Raw genomic sequence first — 22,520 nt, 5'->3', positions numbered from 1 at the left:
GTAAAGATGAAAACAAAATAAATAAATAGATAAATAAATAAATATAATTTGACGTTGCTATAGTTACTCAATTTCAAAGTTCGAGCCTGCTGGAAGGAGTGATTTGCACACATAATTCTTGCTGGCTCCAGAAGAGAGAAAACACAGTTTTGCATTACAGTGACCATTGTAAAAATTTATGGTTCCTTTGGAAGTGTTAACAGCTCCGGGGAGAGCAGAGGAGACTCTGGGAATTGCATTATATCTTGACCATTTGGGCTTGGAAGAAACATGAGTGAATGATCCTCCAGGCTCCAGACTGAAAGACTGAGGATGTTTCAGGGCTATACATGGTGTCATTTTGACTATTTATGTCATGCCCTGTAAGAAGGAAAACACACATGCATTTTTGGGGGAGACGTTCTCCACAAATGCTAGTCATACTCTGGCAGTTGATTATTTACCTTTAATATGATATTTTGTCTCATACACACCGGTTTCTAGACCATCACATTTTGGTCAATTCTGAAATAATGATGTAATTATTTGCTTTTCCTATGGCGTTTATTTTCAGACGAACACATCTTTGGAAACAGCCTCAGTAATGTTTGGTGCTGACACAAAAATCCCAAAGGTGCACAGGATAAGGAATAGCAAGAAAATCACAAAACAAAGACGATCGATGACAGCAGCAACAAATTTCCAATCGCCGCGCATAGTTTCTCCCTGTTGCTGGTCACGAAAACGTTTGGCAATATAGCGCACTTCATCAAGGATATTGGCGAGTTCTGGTTCACTGCAGCCGACTGTGGAGCTCAGATCTTTGGTGAAGGCAAGCTCACCCTCACCAACTTTCTCAATCAAGCCAGAATTGGCCGAGGCAGGGTGAACACTCGCCATTCTGGCTTTGAGGTCCATGCTGTCCTCACCTGGATGCTTCATGCGTAGAAACCAGGCACACCAATCAAGGAAGACCACACGAATCTTTGGGATCAAACAAAGAAGAAAGATAGGACTCATCATCTGTGGCATAAATATTAACGGTGAAACTGGTGCAACACATTGCCGGAGCTCAGAGAGCATTAAAGCCCAGGAGGGAAGGGGAAAAAAAACAGCTGTCCAGAATCCTCCCTGAACCCCGATTTTGTAAATAGAATAGCTCGGGGCGGGCCAGTCACACTGACTGGCTTGTAAGGGACGACAAAATAATCATTTGTCTAATCACAATGAGGAAAAAGGTCGAAAAGATGAGGTTAACGCTAAAATTACAAGGGTAGCCTTTTTTTTTTTTTTTAAATCAAAGTTAGGCACAAGTCGAGCTTGGAAGCCATGAAGCTCCTTCACTGAAGAGACATTGAACCGACCACTGTCCTGCTTCTTCGGGCGTTCAAAAGGAGACTGACTTCCCCGCCACCGCAGCCTCAGCGGATGATTTTGTCTGTGACTTTCAGAAACTTGTCACATTGATTTTACTCTCATGATGTTTATGCCTGTACCATCAAAGCACCCATCAGTAACTCAAGTGTGGGAAAGTGCAACTACTGCAGGCCTTTACTTTCTGTCAATAAATAAAGCTGTCAACAGTATATACATAGCCACTTGTGGTTTATTGTTGGTTGCGTTCTCATTTTTCCCCATTTTTTTTTTAGATTTTCCTTGCCTCCCTAGTGGGTGAGATCAGGGTATGTTGTTAATATTCGTCAACTGTGGTCATGTGAACCTCTTGAGACCTTTCTGTGATGAAGGGTTGTACATTTGACTTTTTTGTTTTAGGCTGGGTGGGGCAGTTTATACAAATGTTCAGTAACTATTGTAGTCTAATCTTAAGAGACAGTCTGTCCTTAATACAGATGCCATATGATTCGATCTTCAACAAATGTGCCTCCAGATGGCTCGCTGCTGAGGTCCTTGTCCAGCTTTGTTCTACAAGTCACTCCGTTGCCCAGCGGACCCAAAAGCCCCCTTCCCTGGCTATCGGCTTCCATTTGCTCTGCTTTTGTCATTTAACACTACCTCAACACTTCCCGTCTGTCATGGTCTTGTCACACCTGAGCAACGAAATTACAGAACACGTCACAGTGGACTAATGTAGCTGTCTGAATATGAGTACTACATCTTTATATTAGCCATTTGCAGTTGGAGTGCGCACGCATGAAGAAGAGGCACGCTGCCTGAAATAGAAATGTGGAACTATCTTGTGTTGAGTGTAATGGGCAAAAAGTGCCATAAATACAGCTATCTCTGCAGTGCGACCCACAACTCGCTTTGGTTTCTTTGGTTACCGACTCACCATCTCTGGCAACGGACAAGAGGCACTATTAGAAACTCCGGAGCGAGATCCAAACATATAACGAATGGGTGTTGCATAATGCACTTGGCATTGTTTTGGTGGTGGTGGTGTCTACTGGTGTTTAAGGTAAATGAAAGTTGTCTGTACAAATCTAGTTTCAGCTAAATCTAGCTTTTGTGGCTTTTAGTCATGTGCGCTTTGTAATCCGGAAATGACAGTGTGTTTTGAGGAACTACCGTATTTTCCGCACGATAAGGAGCACCTAAAAACCTCCAATTTTCTCAAAAGACGACAGTGCGCCTTATAATCAGGTGCGCCTTATATATGGACCAATATTGAGCCATTACAGCAGGTGTGTCCAAAATCCGGCCCGCGGGCCAAATGCATATATATCTTATATATAGACAAAGTTTTAAAATGGGCCATTCATTGAAGGTACACCTTATATTCCGGTGCGCCTTATATATGGGCAGAGTTTTAAAATGGGCCATTCATTGAAGGTGCGCCTTATAGGGCGGAAAATACGGTACCTGAATATTTCTTCCAATTCAAATAATACCATTCACATTTGAATCAACATGTAATAAACCAGTACAATGCTAAGATGAACAAAAACAAATGGCGAGGATGAGTTTCTGGTATACATCACAATGAAATGGGCACTCACCCACTTTGGCATCCTGGCGCCATGAGGGTCATGATGATGAACTTGTAAAACCACAACTGTGACAATCACAGAGAGCGCAACAATGCCCATAGTGATGATAAAGTACTGAGCTATAAAGGTGAAGAAAGAAGAGAAAATGGTTGGTTATTCAGCCATTCATCATGTACAATATAAAACCCGTCTTGATCACTTTCATGGGGGCAAACTGGAGCCTTTCCCCTCTCATTCAGGGCAAAAAATGGTTTCATTGAGTACTCATTTTAAAGCCCCGTTTGCTTCAAGCATCATGCTGCTCTAATGTCAAGCTATCAATAGCATATAATGTCTCTAGCAGTTGTCTCCATTGGGCACATGTTCCCTGCAGAGCAAGCCATGCATGATTATGTTTTGACTACTTTTACCTGGAATCAGATTTTCTGAACTATATCTTTTCGAAATATAGGGGGTAGCTACATTGCAAAACCGAACATGTGCTTTGTGAATAAGTACACAAACACAAAGTGTTGAGATGAAAGAGCAATACAAATTCCTACTAATAATAACTTGTAAAATTCCCCCCACTTACCTATTAGAGGCACTGAGTCTGAAGTGGGCGGCATGATTTGTGCAACGAGCAGCATGAAGACTATTTGGGAGAGCATGACTGTGATTCCTGAAAATACCAAATCTCAGTTAGTGCCTCAAAACCAAAGAATTCGCATTTTACATACAAGCATGCAAAACAATGCATCTTCTTGGGATAAAATTACGTTAAAAACAGTTACTTAAAGCTCATGGTTGAGGTATCACAAAAGGTAAAGGCCAGTAATATATTTTCATTCTACTCTTATACTACTTAAGGCCTGGTTTGCGTATCAGGTCAAGGCACTGGTCAAGTCGTTTGAGATATCGGTGCCTGGTACAGGATGTTGATTCCTGGCTCCAGAAATGTAGATTTACTGGGGCCAGAAGATACAGGAAGCAGGTGGATGTACTCATGAAAGAATCCTAGGAAGACCGTATCGGGTCTACAGGACGAACTAGCGAGTAATATATCGAACAGCAGCCTGTTGGTATAAAGGAAGGACACTGGACAACTCGGGGCACACTCGACCTTTTTTCTGGACGTGAGACACTTCATTCTGACATTGGTCGAATAAAATATTTTCCAATCAGTCGTGTGTCACAGAAGTTTCTCCTTCCCCCGAACCAGCCACCTTTCACAGCGTGTTCCCGAGGAACAGCTGACCACCAAAGACAATTCACTCAGGCCTAATTATATTACTAAAGCATGAGAGAAGCGTAACAAACATCCTATATTTTTTAAATGTATACGTATTTGAGGATATTAATTACATATCAATGGGGCAGAATCCTTGTACCGCCGAAATAATAAGAATTTGTATGTTGATACACTACATATTACGATAAATGTTTTCATTACAATGTTATTTGTTTCTGATCAGAATGAACGGAAGAAAAGGCTATCAATGCAAATTCAATTTCCAAAGAATTAAACATTTTGAGATACAGAGGATTTAAAGCTCATTGCTTTACCCAGTGATATCTTTTGCCCGGAGTCAGCAGGCAGCAGGAAGACAAACAGGGCCAGAATGGAGATCAGAATTGAGGGAATGAGCAGACGAACTACATAGAAGAGAGTCCGCCTGCGCATCACTATGGTGTACGTGACATCGGGGTAGGGCTCCTCGCAGCAATCATAAGTCCGGCTATTCTTCTTTCCTGAAACCACTGTGAGAAAAACAACACGTCATTGAATCTACACATGTAAAATGTTGTAACACTTTAATTAAAAAAAAAATGTTTTACACTATTTCTTGATCGATCCATCAAGCCATATTTTCACAATGTATTTTTTGATCTTACAAAAATATTTTATTCAGTATCTTTGGAGTATTTTCTTAATACAAATTAAAAACATGCTGTGAGCTATTATTCTACTGGTTTCTACTGATATTTGCGATTCAGAATTGGTTTTGAGGTACTTTATGCAACAAAGTTATTTATTTATTTTCTTTCTTTCTTTAAATTCATTTATTTCCTTTTTCTTGTCTCTTTCATATAAGTTATTTTTCTATTTATATTGGGTCATTGTTTTTTCTAAACTTCTAACCACCTTATTCTTTTGCGTGAAACATGAGAGGCACTTCCAGTATAGTGAAACCGGCGTTTTATTTCAATGGTAACTGTTGGTGCTAATAATATGTGAATGTCAATCGTTGGATAAGAGAAAACATTTCAATGTCACCAAAAGAAGTCTCCCGCATACATTTAAACAACACAACATATACAAGTGGCACTCACCAGCGCGTCTTTGCCGGTGGTTCAATGCAAGCACTTGGACAAAGTTCAATGCGAGTGTTATGACGAGCTTTGCCCATGAAATAAAAAGCGGCACATATACAACATTGAGCTGGTCTTTTCAAAAGACCCTCAGCCTAGTTTGTCTGTGTTCCTCATTGTCAGGTGGACACTATATAGACACTATACAGCTCTTTCCTCTTCTGGAGAGGAATGCTCATACAACCACCAGCAGTACAACTCGCTCCAAAGATGTGCAAGAAATTGTTCAATGCATGAGGGCTGATGATCGTTTCGAAAAGGGGTGTGTGTAGAAAAGCCGCTTCATTAGGGAAAACTCATTGTAATCAATGGGAGCATTTTACCAGAAATTCCTCACATATTTAGTTACCCATGAGAGCCCCCGTGAATAAGGTGGAAAGTTTAGATTCTGGTGATTTGTTTTCTCACTTTCTTTTTGACCTTGTGTATCTTAAATAGTCTTTTTGAATTGCTCTTACGAGGTCGTCTGTTTTGTGATTCATCATACAGATGATTTTCACCATAAGTAGCATAACATCTCCTGAAAATGTTTTCCAATCTGAGTTCCACCCTTTCCCACATTATGAAGTATTTTATGTATACAGATTTGTGTTAGACATGCACAGTATAAAAATTATTCTCACCAACAAGGTCCCACTCTCCATTAGGTACATATTCACTGATGTCCGCCTCTATCAGTGATAAGTCTAAAGAGAAGCCCCCGTAAGTCCAGGAGCCAAACTTAAGTTCACATTTCTGGATGTCAAAGGGGAACCAGCGGAGATCGAAATAGCAGTTGCTCCTAATGATCCCTACCAGGGAAATATATGCAGAATAGAAAATAAGGAGACACATGACAAACACATTAATTTACTCTAAAGAAAGAATTAAATTAAATTGAATTTTAAAAAAAGCAGCAAGAGATGCACTCTGTCAACATAAGGAGTTCATGTATTTTGGAATAATAATAATAATGTAGTGAATGTATCCAGTAATCATTCAGAAGGCAATAAACAAGGTCTTTCCGTTGCAAGCGGTTAATGGACTGTGGCACTGCATGAAATGAACGGATATACAACAAGGACAAAGAGTGCCTCATAATGACAGACGAGTGCAAACTTCCCTCAATCGAAAAGCAAAAGGTCAACACTAAATTACAATTTGATGAAATGCATAGTATTGTGAGTAAAGGTCAAAAAACAAGTTGCATCTCACAAAAGCAATCAATGCAGAAAGAACTCGTTGAGAAAGTTATTAGTGCTGGAATGCATTCACACGGCGAGCCAAGAAGACAGAACAGCGCTTTTTCTTGAAGGAGGAGGAGGTCAAGTCACTCAGTGAAGGAAGTAATCAGTGACTACAACTGCAGTTTCATTACATGTGCACACACATAAAAACTCATATACTTCAGTAGCTGAAGGTTCAATAAGGAAAAAGGGGGGCGAAAAGAGCTTTTGTGCAAGTGTGAGGGTGGACAGAAATTTTCCTTACTTGGGGGTATATGCAAACAGTCGCCCGAGAAGGAAGACACAATTTTGGTATGAGAGAGATCAGACGTTTTGTCTGCACTGTGGATGACATAGAACAACATCAGTGTAGCTTGTGAGAAATGTAGACACACCTTTTAATTCAATTTTTGACCGGACCTGTGAAAAATGATGCCACACTGATATTGAATTGACAGCAATTAATGTACGTATATCTTTTATACTGGTGTGTTATTGTATTGTAAATAAGAGTGTTTATTTTTCCGAAAACCTCTGCAGATGACGTAAAAAAAAGATACATTGATTTGTGGTTTTACAGGAATAGTAATAAAAATAAAATTATAATAAAATACTACTACTACTACTAATAATAATAATAATAATAACAACCAAAAATATTAATAAGTATATTGCTCATATCCACATCCAGTTGTACCTGTTATAAAGTAGAATATCTGGCTTCCAAAGGAGATGATGAGGAAATCGTAGTGCTTTCAATCCATTATACTCAGATGGGTCCCACTGCAGTTTATAGTCATTCCAGGACTGTGGAGCAGATAATGAGGATATACAGGATTTTTCCACACTTAATATTCAAGAAAATGGGTTATGTACACACACACACACAGATCTTGTTCACTAAAACTTACTCACTCATCTATATTCTGGTAAATTCTAATACACTTTGCTGCTCGGACTGGGATCCATCTAATACATGGATTAGAGTTAAAGTATAGGGGCCCTCTTAGGTTTTTTTTTTTTTTTTTTTTAAACTGTCCTTCATTGATCTGAAAATCAGTGCCAAAAATATTGCGTTGAATATGGATGAGTTAAATACTTAATCAATATATACTTAACGGTGAAATATGAAATCTAAAGGAGGGCCAATCAGAATATGCCTTGCCTGTCTGAATTATGGATTTACTATATTGCACTTTAAAATACTTCCAAGTATTCTTCTCCAATGCAGGATTGCAATGTTTAGTGCATCAAATAATATTTTGTAACTTCTGCATTCACTTGTGCATCAATTTGATTCCAAGCCTCTTTTCTTTCCTTCACACCCACAACAGTGTTGCTTATTTTACGGATTGTTCAGCCCAACCTGAAGTCTTTATGCTCGTCTTAAACGCTACCGAGGGAGATTAATCGGAAACACATGAGAGAACGGGTTGCTCAAAAAGCTTTCTAACAACACACCGACACTTACCGTTTGCAGCCAAATACTGGTTGTCAACATCTGATTTGTCTCATCCTGTGAGAAACAAAAAAAACAGTTTGTGGCTCCTATAAAACCTGCAGAGTTTGATATTGATATTTAATTGTGCTGGTTTGGCATTTCATATACTCTATCATCGAAATGATAATAAATTCTTTCTCACTTTGCCCAAACAGAATGAATTCATTTTACAATTTACCTGTGTAGTTGTAGTAATAATAAAAATAATAATAATTATAAAACCAAGTTACACACCACATCCATAATCTGCCTGAGAGTGATGCCGACGTCAACGTTGAGGGTCTGAGACTCATTGAAGATTGGTCTCTCAAGTACATTGTACTCACGCAGCAGGTCTTCGAAGAGCCTGCGCTCATTTGGCCCTTGAATGGAAACTATGAAAGCAAAACATATATACAGCATATATAAAACTGTTTTAGCAACGCTTATCACAAGTCACTGTTGCCACTCGTTTCGGTTTGACAAACCACGTTGTAAATGTATTTTTAAAGACGCAGCACTATAAATAAAGATTACATTATTTGACCATCAATCATAATTGACGTGAAACAATTCAGGCGTTTCCGTGACTATATAGCTTTCTGATATTGGTATTTTACTCATTTGTGTTGAGCCCATCTCCTTCTTGTGTAAACCTGAATCCAAAGATTTAGAAGAATTAAAATTTTATTATTGGGTGCTGGTGCACATCGACTAAATTATTAATGTGAACACTGATGAGATAATATTTGTTGGATATCAAAGGCAGATCCGTGCAAAGACTCAAAATGGTTGCACAACCCTGCCAAAAATGTTGTTGTGTAAACAAATACTAGTTCAGTATTAAGTACTGCACAATCTGGACCAGTAGTTCGCAGAAATTATTAAATTTATGATACCTATACTTCATTTCTGGAAAAAAAATGTCACCAAATAAATATGTCACAAAAAGTGGTTATTTCATTTTTTCTTTATGTAGAAGGGACAATGCACACTGACAACATTATACAATGTAAATGTGCTCAAGGTAGATAAAAAAAATTATTGGCAAGACCTTGGACATTTTAAGACAACCTAAAATGAGATGCATTAAAATGTGTATGTATCATCTATCTTGTGGGTTTAATCAGCCTCTTGATGGCATAAATTGATGAACAAAGATAATGTGTTTGTCATTTAAAAAAAACTAAGTGAAAATGTTCTGAATATATCTCCACACATTGTAATGTGCCACAGCATACAGGCTGGCGACTAACTGTGGACACATATTATTAATAGTTGGCTCTATTTAATGCAATATGAATTTCACCAGAAATTTAAAGAAGAAAAGGCCAGAAGAGTAATGCATCACAGCAAGAAACGTGAAAAAAAAAAAAACTCTTTCTTTTTTAAATACACACACTTACCTTGGACTGTGCATGCACTCACTAGCAGAGCAAGCAGAATACCGTGTGGATCCATGGTAGCTCAGAAGAAGAAATGGAGGAGGAATGTGGATCTCATTGGGGCAGCTTGTTTATGTCTGTGTTTTTAAAATGACTCCTCCTCCCAGGTTACATGATTGCAGGTTAACCCAGGTTAAAACTATTGAATGGACAAATTATGATTATATAATTATTTCTTGTTTTGATTTAGGTTTTGGATGTTAATATAAAAAAAACAAAATGATTAAAAATATTTTTGAGCAGCATGTTACGCAATGTGAAATGTGAAACAGATGGATACAGTCTGCCTGATCTTGAAGTCAACATACATAATGGAAAACATATGTGGACATCACCTTGACAGTAAAACTACTAGATTTGCAGTCTTTGCATTTTTTGTATTCAGCACTCAGTGGAGTGAAACATCTAAAATCTGTCATTTTTCTTCTTTATACACTGGTCACTTACAATACCCCCCTCCCTCCCCCCTTATGTCAATAATAGTGCCTTCCAGAGCACACAGTACAGAGTACAACCAAACAGTAAAATCAAGGCTGCTTCAAATTACAAAATACATCAATGTAATAAACAACAAATAAGTATGAAACTCTTAATATCTATGTTTTAGAAATGGCTAGAAAATGAGTCTTGCCCAACAACCGCAGGGCACATCAAAATAAAAGAAACGCTTTGTAACGTGAGTTATCTACTGTTAAGAATGAGATGTTCCTTTTAAATATAGTATCGCAGCTGTACTTTGTATCAAGCGACACAGGCCATGCATAGAAACCAAACTTAGATTGCCTTTTGTTTGATACGAAAACGTGATGTCGGATTTGTTTATAAAGCTCCTTTTCTAAATTTAACAGCAAGCACCTTTTCATTTGTATTCAACAGCTTGCGTATCATAGAACCGATTTTGCATGCGGTTTATATTTCTTGACCAAAGCAAAGCATGATCAAAGCATGTCTTATTCGTGCAGAATATTTGAATAAAGATCCAAATTTTCTTCAATTTATTGAATATAGAGTTTATTCAAAGTTCCCATGTTGTGGGTGTGTTTAGCGTTGCGTGAAACCATTTGCAGACATCTTTGTTATTTTTTCTTTTGGTGCTATCCAAAAAATTGGAATGCAACTTTTGCCCCCACTAGCTCTGCTTCTTCGTAAGCACACAGCTTTTCCGACTGCACCCATTGTGTAGTTTCGGATTAATTTACGACTGGGCAAGGCTAGCCTTGTGTGGCTGTCACCTGAGGTCTCAATGATGTTTACATGTTTTTCTTTTTGGATTCTAATTTGTTTTTGCATGAGCTAGTTGTCAAACTAAATCTAAAGATACAGCAATCCCTCGTTTATCGCGGATAATTGGTTCCAAAAACCACCCGCTAATATGCTAATTCGCGATCGTGCTAACACACAAAAACGGACTTTTAAAGAAATGTAAGCGAACATTTGGAGCAATACTACATTGTCCTAAAAGTTACACACATGTTTCCACAATTTAGAAGTTTTGTTTTGACTTTTAAATTGTTTTTTTAATTTGGACAAAAAAAAAATCCGCGATGTAGTGAAGCCGCGATAAACGAAACGCGAAGTAGCGAGGGATCACTGTACATCTCAGCTGCATGCTGGTTGGTTGACAATGACTAGTCGGGGCGGTGACATGACAGTAAACAGGAAGTGAAGGACAAGCGAGAAGAAAACGCGAGTTTAATAACCTACTTGGTTTTTATTATATACTATCACAAACAACTGGATCCAACACAGCACCAAACATGCAGTCATTACGGAAACGCCGGGACAACCTTTTAACAATTCGAACGAATTCACAAACTAGGTTGGTTTGATTGAAGCATTTAACAAAAGAGTGCTACTTAAAAACGAAATACATCTGCATTTGTGGCGGTGCTTACGAATTGAATCAACCATCGTGGTAGCTGTCATGCTTCATTTCGTGTGCAATTCTGCTTGAAGTCTGCAGTTTGAGAAGTTATTCGAGTCCATTCATCCATCTAGTTATAGCAAAGCTTATCCTCGTCAGGGTGTGACAGGGTCGCATATTTGTTGATTATTACAATAAAGACACAAACATGGAAGCTGATTGCTCTTTGTGTCTTGTTTTCTTGGTATCGACATCTGTCAATCAGCATGAGGGCAGCCAGTGTTGTCTTTTACAAGGTCAATGCGTTCCATTTGTGCCGCGTGCCTTATGCATGAGTCGATAATTCAGTTTTTTTTTTAAGGGGGTGGGGGGTCTGTCAAAGACTGTTCTTTTAACTGTAAACACTCAAATCGACACATTAAACATTAAACTGGGGTGATCGATAGCTGCACGAAGAGCCTTTTACAGGCACTATATAAATGCCATTAAGCTTCACCATTGACTCATTGTGAATGCATACCATTTTGGGAGAATACTAAACATGCTAAAATAAATCTTAATCATTTAAATTAATATATTTATGAATAATGATTATTTCATATGGCCTGAATTGTATTCTTTGAATGTTATGATTACGATTTTACTATTATAAAGAACCACTGAACCAGCCACACACAAATAAGTATTTTTGTTTATGTTAAAGTATTTTTCCTACAATAATAGGTAAGAGAAAGTAATGCAATTTCTTTATAATTCAGTTTGTCCTATCATCTGCACATTGTTGTACACATTGTATTCTCTCAGTTAATTTTTTTAACCTGGGCCATTTAACCCTCTTTGAAATGCATTCGGATATTTTCTTTAATTCCGAGTTTGTGTTTCCGTTAATTAACTTTCCGATTTCACCCAATAGTACTAAATATATTTTGTTTTATAGTGCTAAAACAGTCATGCCAATCAATGTTAACCACAAAAATGTGCACCTGACAGAACAATATGTTAATTTACTGTCATTCCCATTCAGTTGCAAATTATTTCACATGAGCAAAAAGAAAATGATGCCAATATTTCATGCTTAACAGTGAATGTGGTCAAACTGATGGCAAGATAAGGTTAAACATTTCTGAATTGGATCAATAATGGTCCGCAATCGTGTTTTCTTGGGTAAAGACAAAAAAATAATCTGAATCAACTGCATATATTTTGTGTGGATTAGGCAGACATAAAAATATTAAGTTGTACTTACACTTAACCTTAGTTTATTAATTTCACATTTTTACATATGTGAATTACACAGCACAAATATTTATTTGTGCTGCACTGTGTAACTGGATCTATCTGTTTTAGCTGCGTACTTGGTTCGAAGACCAACATGGCACAGAGGAAAAAGCAAGATTTCCATTTAGATTTGTGGTTTTGCCTAACCCTGCAGAACTGGATTCTAGACTTTGGACGGCCTATTGTCATGGTAAGCAAGTATCCGTGTACCCAGTATTTATATTTGTGTACAGTAAACTACAAAGCAATGAGCACTATCACTTTCTTGGTGTGCCGTAAATAGATCATGCTTCCACTTGAGTGGTTTCCCCTGAACAAACCAAGCGCCGGAGACTATTTCCACATGGCCTACAACGTCATAACACCTTTCCTCATGCTTCGGGTAAGTGCGAACATATTGTCAGTACGCATTTGTCTCAAGATACCAAAGACACATCAATTAAAAGTTATAAATGTGGAATGAGATGACATGATTTGAAATGAACCCTCAGAGCCGCTGGAGAGGCTTTCGAGGCAAATTCTTTGCCATCACAGGCAGATTTTGACTTGTCACTTTTTCTGTTAGTTGATTGAGCGCAGTCCAAGGGCGCTGCCCCGCTCAGCAGTTTACCTTTGCATCATCACTTTTGTCATGGGAGCCAGCATCCACCTGGTTGGAGACTCCATCAACCACAGACTTGTTCTGAGTGGCTACAAGCTCCACCTGTCAGTCAGAGAGAACCCGATCATGAGAGACCTCAAACCTGCCTCCCTGGTAAGGCTACCATTATGCCTGGTAAAATGACTCCTCAAAGACCAAACCTGTCTTCACATCCAGTCGTTCGTTTATTGTATCGTTTAACTTTAACCATGCACACCAGCCCCAATGGATTTGTCTTCCATGACTAAGGATTTCTTCCACTGTTCATTACTCTACCCATGTCAATTCAAAAAGTAAAAAGTTGGACCTTAGACTACTTTTCTTGAGAGCTCGATGTTATTGATCATCTTGTAGGCCTTTTTGATATTTACTCTAACAGGCTGGTTGAGAAAAAAGCATGCAGGGTAGTGAGAAGAAGTCCTAGATTTTTAAATTATGACTACATACTACATAAATAACCAATTTTTGTATTATTAGATTATGAAAGGGAAAGTTTAAGGCATTAAGGTTTGTTTGAACAGCACTAATCTGGAGCAGATTGTATTTATTTTTTTTTCCCTTGGGATTTTACATTCCAATCTATTGTTCCAAGCAAGTTACCTCATGGCCTTTTTGTTATGCTTTTGTATTTATTTCTGACAACTAAAGTAAATAGGATTGATTCATAAGTGAATATTTTCCAACATTGCAGCCTCATTTCATACGGTAAGCACAAAAGGGGAAATGCAATAGGTGTCACTGTTGCGCAAGAGAACAACACAGTCATTCGGGGGAAAGGTAATTTGGGATGAATGCGTTTTAATAATTCTACACCTCTTGTTTATTTACAGATTGACTCCTTTGAGCTGTTGTATTTTTATGATGAACATCTGGGACATTTAATGTGGTAAGTTGGAGCAATAATCATTAGGAATGAACGTACCCAACATGGATTGATATATACGCATTACTCGTGTGTGTGTGTGTGTTTTGGCAAATTCTGAAGACATAAAACATATTTGACTATCAGATTTTTGAAAAGAAATGAAGATAAGCTCTAAAATAAAGAAAGCAACATGCAATAGATGCATGTCTTGAAGTCCTCGGTGTGTTCTTGATTCACTGACTAGATTTAATTGCTGTGGAGGTTTGAGTTCTCGAAATAGCATTCTTAATCTTTAAGTGATTTTAAAATAAGGTACGATGTTTGTGAGGATACAAGATGAATAGTAAAAAAAAGAATGTATGCATACAGGATGCTGCAGCATACACACTAATTATTCCCCTTAAAGGGCAACTCATGAATAAAACTCAAGCAGTGCAGTTCACAAGAAGCTATCTCTGGTGTCTTAGGTATATTCCCTTCTTTATCATTCTCTTCATCTACTTCACTGGATGTTTCACCGAGCCGACAGAGCAGATGAAGATTCCAGTCACAGGCCGGCTGTTACTTGTACCCAGCGCACTCTATTACTGGTCAGTTGTACTCATCATGTTCTACATTTGCGAATACGGGTAACTTACGATTCAACACGGTCATGAATTAAGTCTTCTGCGTCGTGTGGACGAGTCAGTCCTTTACAATGTGTTCCATTGCAGCCGTACTTTTAGGAAGCTTTTATATCCTACTTTATACTTAGTGCTGTTAATATTAAGAACCAATTTTAATATCCAGTTATTAAGTGATTTTCTTGTCTTCCTCTGTGTTGGCTCTCGAGGCCACGATGACCTTAGCTTCTAGATTTCCTCATGGGGAAGCTGACTGAGCGGGAGCTACAACCTTCAAATGTACATTTTAAAAAGCTTTGTTGTCTTATCAAGACTTGCCAAGGATAACCTTATCTCTTCACCCTTCACAGATTGCCAAATTGAAATTTCAGGGGATTTACGAACATTAATTTGCAATTTACTAACATCGCTTGTCCCTGCTTCAACTTCCTGCTAGCTTGTCATTTTAATGATTAACAATCTTCATTGCTTGTTTGTTGTCTTGGCTCTTGCGAATGTTCAGGTTGTTATTTATTTGTAATGCTGTGGGGTGACCTTGACTTATTTGGTTTCTTTTACTCCACAGGTATTTGGTTACGGAAGGACAAATCACCGAACTGTTTCTCCTCACCTTTTTTGCAATGGTGGCCATGGTGATTCATCAAAGGCATCATGGCCTGAGACCAGACAGCAATGGTCTTTTCTTGTTCTACAGTTTTAGTGTTACTGTGCTTTTAGTGGCACTCTGGGTTGGTTATCTATGGAATGACCCGGTACTACGCAACAAGTACCCTGGTTTTGTGTATGTTCCGGAACCATGGTCTTACTACATGTTACATATACTAAAAGATCACTGAATCAGAACATTATTACCTCATTACACTTTTTACTATATGTTGGCTTGAATTCTATTTGCTTTCCCCCTTTTTGTTTACAATAGAGTCTATTGAATAGACAGTGTTGAAGGAACAACAGGTTTACAAACTGTTATACTTTCTTTTTAGTTTTTTCTTTCTTTTCTCATTGTTAAAGTATCGGACAGTATTTGCCGCATTAGGTCAGGGGTGTCAAAGTCATTTTTTCCGCGGGCCGCATTGTAGTCATAGCTTCTTTCGGAGGGCCATTATGACTGTCAACCCAAATAAATGTATGAGCACCTCATATTGTATACAGTAAAAGCTACAAAACAAACTGACAAATAACTCGTTTTCAAATCAGATAAGTAAAAACTGGTCAAATATTAAAAAAAAGATATTATAAGTGAAGACAATTTGCAATTCTAGTAATGAAACACGAATTTGATGCACAATTTGTCTTTGCGGGTCACATGAAATGATGTGGCAGGCCGTATCTGGCCCCCTGGTCTTGAGTTTGACACATATGCATTAGGTTTTTGACACCGCTCGGTTCGAACATAACTGATTGTTACCAATGTATTCAACACCGACTGTCCTTGTGCTCAATGCAATACTGATGTCAATAATAAATGAATGGAATGTTCGGAATACTGTTGTATGTACCGCTAAGATTCTCTGCTCCCAATCTCACACAATAATCCTTTGCACATTTGCCACTGTCTACTTTTTTTTCAGTCCAGCATTTAAATGATTCCTCACAATAATCCGTTTCACATTTGCCACTGTCTACTTTTTTTTTAATCCAGCGTTTAAACAATACCTCTATTTGTATATTGCTGGTCTCAGGCCAAAACAACCCGTGCCCAAATTTGGTGAATTTAATATATTTTCATAAATCTGTGTCAGTTCACATGTGCGTGCGCTATCTTCACAAATATTTGATCAGTTTTAAGTGTTGAATATGGCTTGCTCACTTAAACAGTGTCATGCACAATGCAAAAATAAACAAGCAAACGAAAAATTTGGAGGCACTGTCCGACACCAGCGGTATGTACTGTAGACTACAGGTTAAAATGTACCCTTCGACTTTTTCACATTATAATCACAAACATTTTTTGTTGTTGTTGACATTTGATTTGATAGACTAAAACAGAATTGCATACAAGTGAAAAATGGAAAGAAAATGATACACGGTTTTCAAAATATTGTGATAAATATCTGAAAAGTGCAGCTTGCATTGAAATCAGGCCCATGCACTCTGATAAAACCTCAATTTCACTGACATGCCTTCCTATGAGAAATTGCCATTTCAATGTACCACTGTCCAAGACAGTTTGATTGCATTCAACTTTGTAGCTTCCACTGAAGCTACAAACTTCCCAGGATGGATGTACAGTATCCGTTGCGGGGGCGGTAAGTGGAAATTTCAGGACAATTCCCCGAATGGCTGCTCCATTTCAGACCGACACGGCCCAGCATTTGTTTTATATAGTTTTCTAATTAAATTGGCCCTCATTCCTATCTAGTGTCCAATATACAGCCAAAAAGAAACATGTTAGAACAAGCTTCAACCAAATGTGCAAAGCTAACAGATCTTTTCCGAGGAGGAAATTCGAAGTTGCTCCTGATCCCGAATGGTAAAATCACTGGTAAAATTTCTAAATAAGTCCTTATTGATTGGACTTATGTTGATGATTCATTGTTTTTGCCCACCATCAGAAAATGATTGTCTCTGTGATCTGACTTATAAGTAGGTAATATTGCACTTTAAGCACTTGATTGTCTTTGCATTGTCTATTTTTATTTTAACTTAATTCTACATAAAATCAATAGTTTGTTGTTATGTTGTAACTGTTGCTCGTGTTGCTTGCTTGGAAACAATAGAGTTAAACTGTGCTGCACCTTGGATCTGGTATCTGCGTTTCCACAGCAACACATATTAAATTACACATAGGCTTGGTGCTGGACTTTAAACAGGTGGAGGGAGAGACTTCATAAAATCAATTCCGTCTTCTGGGAATCCACTTAAATACTTGAAATGGTAAGAACAACTGTTTGTGTTTGTACTTGCAAAACTTTTAACTTTCAAAGACCAGTTTTTAATTGTATATTTTGTTATTTAATTACACAGGCAAAATTCTTTACACCAGCTCAAATCAACGGTAAGTTTTCTTCACCGCATACTTTGCACCGCCATTCCTTCCCCGTCATTCATAAAAGAATGTTTGAATGGGACTTGCCGGTATGTCTGTTTTGATGTTTACCTTTTATGAGTGGGTTGGCAGTGAAATAGAAATAATGTGTGCTTTCGAATGGCATATTTTCGTCTACTTCCTGAAAGTAATTTTACTTTCAAGTAAAACGTGTTTAATGAGACAGTTTTGACAAGTCGATAAGCAGATGAAATACCGCAATTCATTATTATTTTCTTTGCAGAGTTCAAGGAGTGCTTCTCCTTGTATGACAAGAAACAAAAGGGAAGGATTGACGTCAAGGACCTGATCACAGTTATGCGCTGCCTTGGGACAAGCCCCACACTTGGTGAAATTGAAAGACATCTTCAAGTTCATAAAATTGGTAAGTAAGCAATCAAATATTGACTGACCAACTGTTCTCTAAAATAAATTTAGTTGTGGTAGGATTAATTGCATTTTCACTGCAATGGTCTCTATCAAATTGCAGACCTTTGACAAGGCCAAACAATACCAATTTGAATCAGCCCCTTTGTAAATGCCATCCTCTTGCATATTCTAGTTTTCTCATTTGGAGAAACTTGCTCCAGTGCCACTAATCATTGGAAATTAATTGAGTTGTTTTTAGTCATCTTGTTTGACACTCAAAACATCTTCCTAGGCCGAGGCATTTAATTACATAATGAATAAACATAATATATTCACCACCACAAATTATTATATTCAATTTACAATCAGAATATAATCTAGTAATTTGTAGTAAAATGAAACTGACACACCAGAGCCCGCAATCAGTACATCTTGTTTTGTGTGCAGAAAAAAATAACAACTTAGTGGACTTAATGGGTGGAAGCAATTCAATAGTATTAATTTTGTTCCTGTGTGGGGAAATATCACAATAAACTGAGTAAAACAAATTGTGTTGTAAAAGATTAGTTGTGTTAAGAGACTTGTACAATAACACAAGCCTGTTTCATGGTTATTTTACTAGAATTGAGCAAGTAAATACTAATTGGTTCATTATGTTTTAGAAAAGTCAGGGAGCTTGGACTTCTCTACATTCCTGACCATGATGCACCGGCAGATACAACAAGAAGACCCGAAGGCAGAAATTCTTGAAGCCTTTAGGATGACAGACAAACAAAAGAAAGGATACATTCAAGCCTCGGAACTGAGAGCCAAACTCACCATGTTGGGAGAGAAACTTACTGTTAAAGAAGGTAAGAAAAAGTAATATTAATTATAAAAGACTCCATTTAGAGTACGTTTTTTAAATTCTCTATTGCAAGATTGACTGTTCTTGCTCATGTCAGAACTAAATAAAACATCTTTCTGTAAAATGATTTGTCATAGTTATAATACACTTTTTTGCATCAAAAGTATTAGTGGTATCAGTTACTTGGTATCGGAACGTCATTGCTCAAGAGTTGAGTACTCATATTGGTATCTGTTTGAAATGGTATCGAACATCCTACCAAATTTGTATTTGTATTTACACAGTATTTACATCGCTGAAACAATCTCCTACTGTGGAAACCTGAATTGCTTTGCCAGTGAACTCGAGTGGATGTCTAACAAATTTCAAGAGAATAAAATATAATAATATAGCTCGGCATATAACTTAGTGATGAATGTACTTTATGATCATAAATTGTTTCGCTCCTGCAGCTTACTTTGGTAAGACTGTACAGAAGTCTATATTCTCCATATTCCAACAGTTCAGTGTTCGCTGGCTGAGCCCAAAGGTTTTGAGATATAGCTCATGAGTGGAGCCCCGAGCTGACCTTTTAAGTAATAACACTTAGAAATTAAATTCTCTGGCAGCAGTGCGGTATTTTGAAACGTCCTTTAAAAGCTCTTTTCTGGTTTCTTTTTTTTGATAGTGGAAGAGCTGTTCAAAGAAGCAAACATCAAGCCAAGTGGAGTTGTTAACTATGAAGAGTTCACCGAAATGGTGACTCTACCACCTGTTGATTATTGAGTTGGGGCATTGTAAGAAATAAACAAGCAGACACTGCTCCGTGTGGCTTTAATTTGAATTCTTTCATTAAGTTTGTGTCTTTTGGGTTAAAGGTATCTAATTCAGTACAACTTGTTCTTTATAGTTAAAGTTTAAATGGCTGTTTGAAATGGACTTATTGTATCATTTTTATTATTGGTTTTGATTTAATATACACCTGAATCTCAATTTTAAACAGACTTTGGGGTCCAGAATTTGGGAATCGCGTTAACCCCGAAAGTGTGTTGCATGCAAAGGCATGTTTTTAGGCGGCCAATGGGGTTCTTTGTTGCGTTAATTTATGTCAGACATGTTGTTGGGGAGCTGATAGAATCGTTTGCCGTCCGTCACTTTGAGTTGACATTTTAATAAGAGAGAAGTAATACGCAGGTGACAATATCAGGCGGATTTAGTAAGTCATCTTGATGCTATGTGAATTGGATGGAAGAGAGAATAAAGCAGCCACTTATTCTACTACTGTGTCTGACCACGTTCTTTGACTGAGTGACTGTGTGTATGAGGTGCTTCCTTTCTTCTCTGCTGTTCACTTCAAACACGCTCCATGCGACCGCAATGCTCTCGTATCAGACGCTTGCTCGATCACCTGCTCGTTTGCTGTCCCGTGCGCGCACGGAGCGCGGTGGTGCGTTTACGGGCAGTCGGAGAAATCAATGCCAACAAAAAAAATTACATCCAGCCTAGTTAAGACCATACCAAAGACTATAAAAATGGGACCCATTGCCTCCCTGCGTGTGTGACGATCATTGGGACTTAAAAAAAAAAAGAAAAAAAAAATATATATTTTTTTTGTATCCATGTATAATGCGCACCCCAGATTTCAGGACAATAAATTAGTTAAATTTTGCGCACTATACACGGAAAAAAACGGTACCGTAATTTTCAGACTATAAGTCGCACCGGAGTACAAGTCGCACCAGCCATAAAATGCCCAAAAAAGTGAAAAAAAACCCATATATATGTATATTAGTCGCTCCTGAGTATAAGTCACCCCCCCCACCCAAACTATGAAAAAAACCGCGACTTATAGTCCGAAAATTACGGTACACAAGACAAAAATGGTAACCACTGAAAGGGTGGAGGGCTCAAGTCCCTGTTCATGGGCCAGGTCAAGGCCTCAAGACACCCCAGTGTTGAATTTCCCCTTGTGGAATAATGTGATTCCATTGAAAGCACACAGCATAATATGAACATATCTGAGGAATGAATTAATACTAATATTCACCCTCAAGTGTGTATTGTTTGACATTTAAAATTCATGTGGTACATTTCAATGGTATATTTGTGTCCAGTAAAACTGTATTTCATCCTTTGTTTTTTTTGGGAAAAAAACCATCTCTACCAGTCTTCAACAATAAACAGGCATTGTCAGTGAAATGGTTGAATTGAAAACTGTTTGAATGCTTATTCTGTAACCAGTGTGGGTAGTAATCAGAGTGCTGCACCGAATTCAGATATACTTGAGTACCCTAGCAAGGCACTGTTGGGGTTTTTAATTTGAATGCCCAAAACAAATATGTATGTACGTATGTATATACAGTATATATATTATATATATTTTTTTAGTATTTGGGTACGTCTTTTAATATGCATGCAGTATATATACAAGATTCTTTTCTGGGTAAACTCACACTGCCGTGTTATAAGAGAACAGAAAATGTTTATGAATTGATAAATAAACATTTTGCCCTCATGAAAAATGTTGTGTTCACGTTTGACCTGATGAAAATTGTGTTTCATGTGTCACTTAAAGTGCATGGAAAACATCGACGCACCTCGACTCTAAGAGGTCATGAAAACCCTTGCAGAACACATATGGGCTTAATTCTCCCATTTATGATGTGTGAATGTAAAAGTGAATTTTGAATGGTTGTGTTCAGAATACCCATCCCCAGTTAATAGAGGCTGCGGAAAACTTGTACTCTTATCATTGTCATGCCTTCTATCTATCAAAACCTGGACTTTCATCTGGGGTGTGTAGACATTTTATATCCATTACGTATTTCTTTGGTTTCTTGCCCCTGACACCTCAGTAAATAATGAGAAAGTAAATTTGGATTTCAAAAAAAGGGGATTTTGCCCGAAAATCTGTACCAACTGCATCAAAATGAAGAAAATGACTTGCTTTGGTGTTTTCAACATACACCTATACCGAGAACACAGGCCACCACTACAAAATCAAGAGTATCGGCTAATATATAAATATATAAAAATGTTGCATCCAATGCATCATTATGGCATGCTCTAAACTTTAGAGCATGCCATAATGATGTTTGGGTCTAAATGATTTTCGAGTCTAAATGCATACTTCACAAAAACAAGGAAAAAGTTATGTGGAAAAATATTTTCTTTTTAATGCAGTTTATTATGCAGTACGTTTCATGTTTAGGCCTCTGTGGTAAGACAAATTGAATAAAGTCACTGCAAAAGTTGACAAGCAAGTGCTGAGTCGATCAATTTTTGTGCTGAACACCATTACGACATCATGTGTTCAAAAAAACCTGAAATACTTTAGCATTTGGCAAAGCAAATACAAACACGGCCAGCACACAGCTGTTAGTAACAATAGCACCAATGGTAAGACAACATGAGATGTGTGCAGGGGTTGCCATGGCAATGAATGAAATGCTTATTGGAGTGTGCTATCGGCATTGTTTTAAAGCTCTTACCTTAAGTTACAATAAAATCACAATCACAGGGCCAAGAAAATCGACTCAAAAAAGTGTATCACAGCTTTAAGTTAGTTAGATGTCATTTGGTTTTGCTGGTAGGAGTAATTGATTACAGTATACAGAG

The 22,520-nt window shown here is 37.7% G+C and overlaps 3 protein-coding genes across 3 annotated transcripts; 2 read left to right on the top strand and 1 right to left on the bottom strand.

Annotated features, from left to right (window-relative positions):
- Positions 1 to 430: 430 nt before the first annotated feature.
- On the bottom strand, positions 431 to 9,506 carry LOC133153151 (neuronal acetylcholine receptor subunit alpha-7-like). Its single transcript, XM_061277232.1, has 10 exons — positions 9,371 to 9,506; positions 8,220 to 8,359; positions 7,956 to 8,000; positions 7,182 to 7,291; positions 6,750 to 6,826; positions 5,903 to 6,070; positions 4,473 to 4,667; positions 3,502 to 3,588; positions 2,937 to 3,046; positions 431 to 963 (listed from the first exon to the last, which is right to left on the bottom strand). Exons 1-10 carry the CDS (start codon positions 9,423 to 9,425, stop codon positions 550 to 552), a joined length of 1,401 nt encoding a protein of 466 aa, XP_061133216.1. The 5' UTR covers positions 9,426 to 9,506; the 3' UTR covers positions 431 to 549.
- A 1,547-nt stretch (positions 9,507 to 11,053) lies between these two features.
- LOC133153163 (ceroid-lipofuscinosis neuronal protein 6 homolog) lies at positions 11,054 to 16,163 on the top strand. Its single transcript, XM_061277251.1, has 7 exons — positions 11,054 to 11,228; positions 12,621 to 12,741; positions 12,835 to 12,933; positions 13,117 to 13,305; positions 14,022 to 14,077; positions 14,524 to 14,646; positions 15,245 to 16,163. The coding sequence occupies exons 1-7, from the start codon at positions 11,167 to 11,169 to the stop codon at positions 15,513 to 15,515; spliced, it is 921 nt and encodes a 306-aa protein (XP_061133235.1). The 5' UTR covers positions 11,054 to 11,166; the 3' UTR covers positions 15,516 to 16,163.
- A 138-nt stretch (positions 16,164 to 16,301) lies between these two features.
- Positions 16,302 to 20,180, top strand: calml4a (calmodulin-like 4a). The gene is made up of 5 exons (XM_061277252.1): positions 16,302 to 17,556; positions 17,647 to 17,677; positions 17,952 to 18,092; positions 18,739 to 18,927; positions 19,591 to 20,180. Exons 1-5 carry the CDS (start codon positions 17,554 to 17,556, stop codon positions 19,686 to 19,688), a joined length of 462 nt encoding a protein of 153 aa, XP_061133236.1. The 5' UTR covers positions 16,302 to 17,553; the 3' UTR covers positions 19,689 to 20,180.
- Positions 20,181 to 22,520: the final 2,340 nt, after the last annotated feature.

The sequence above is a fragment of the Syngnathus typhle genome, linkage group LG4 (genome assembly GCF_033458585.1).
Source record: "Syngnathus typhle isolate RoL2023-S1 ecotype Sweden linkage group LG4, RoL_Styp_1.0, whole genome shotgun sequence".
Lineage (NCBI taxonomy): Eukaryota > Metazoa > Chordata > Actinopteri > Syngnathiformes > Syngnathidae > Syngnathus > Syngnathus typhle.
This window is presented reverse-complemented; position numbering and strand designations above follow the sequence as displayed.

Coding starts and splice junctions, on each gene's coding strand:
- LOC133153151 (XM_061277232.1), bottom strand. CDS start 9,425: ATGGATCCACACGGTATTCTGCTTGCTCTGCTAGTGAGTGCATGCACA. Junction 6,827..7,181: donor GATATTCTACTTTATAACAG/GTACAACTGGAT, acceptor TGTCATCCACAG/TGCAGACAAAACGTCTGATC. Junction 6,071..6,749: donor CTGTTTGCATATACCCCCAA/GTAAGGAAAATT, acceptor TTTCCCTGGTAG/GGATCATTAGGAGCAACTGC.
- LOC133153163 (XM_061277251.1), top strand. CDS start 11,167: ATGCAGTCATTACGGAAACGCCGGGACAACCTTTTAACAATTCGAACG. Junction 12,934..13,116: donor CACCTTTCCTCATGCTTCGG/GTAAGTGCGAAC, acceptor TTTTTCTGTTAG/TTGATTGAGCGCAGTCCAAG. Junction 14,647..15,244: donor CCCAGCGCACTCTATTACTG/GTCAGTTGTACT, acceptor TTTACTCCACAG/GTATTTGGTTACGGAAGGAC.
- calml4a (XM_061277252.1), top strand. Junction 18,093..18,738: donor TCTTCAAGTTCATAAAATTG/GTAAGTAAGCAA, acceptor ATTATGTTTTAG/AAAAGTCAGGGAGCTTGGAC. Junction 18,928..19,590: donor GAAACTTACTGTTAAAGAAG/GTAAGAAAAAGT, acceptor TTTTTTTGATAG/TGGAAGAGCTGTTCAAAGAA.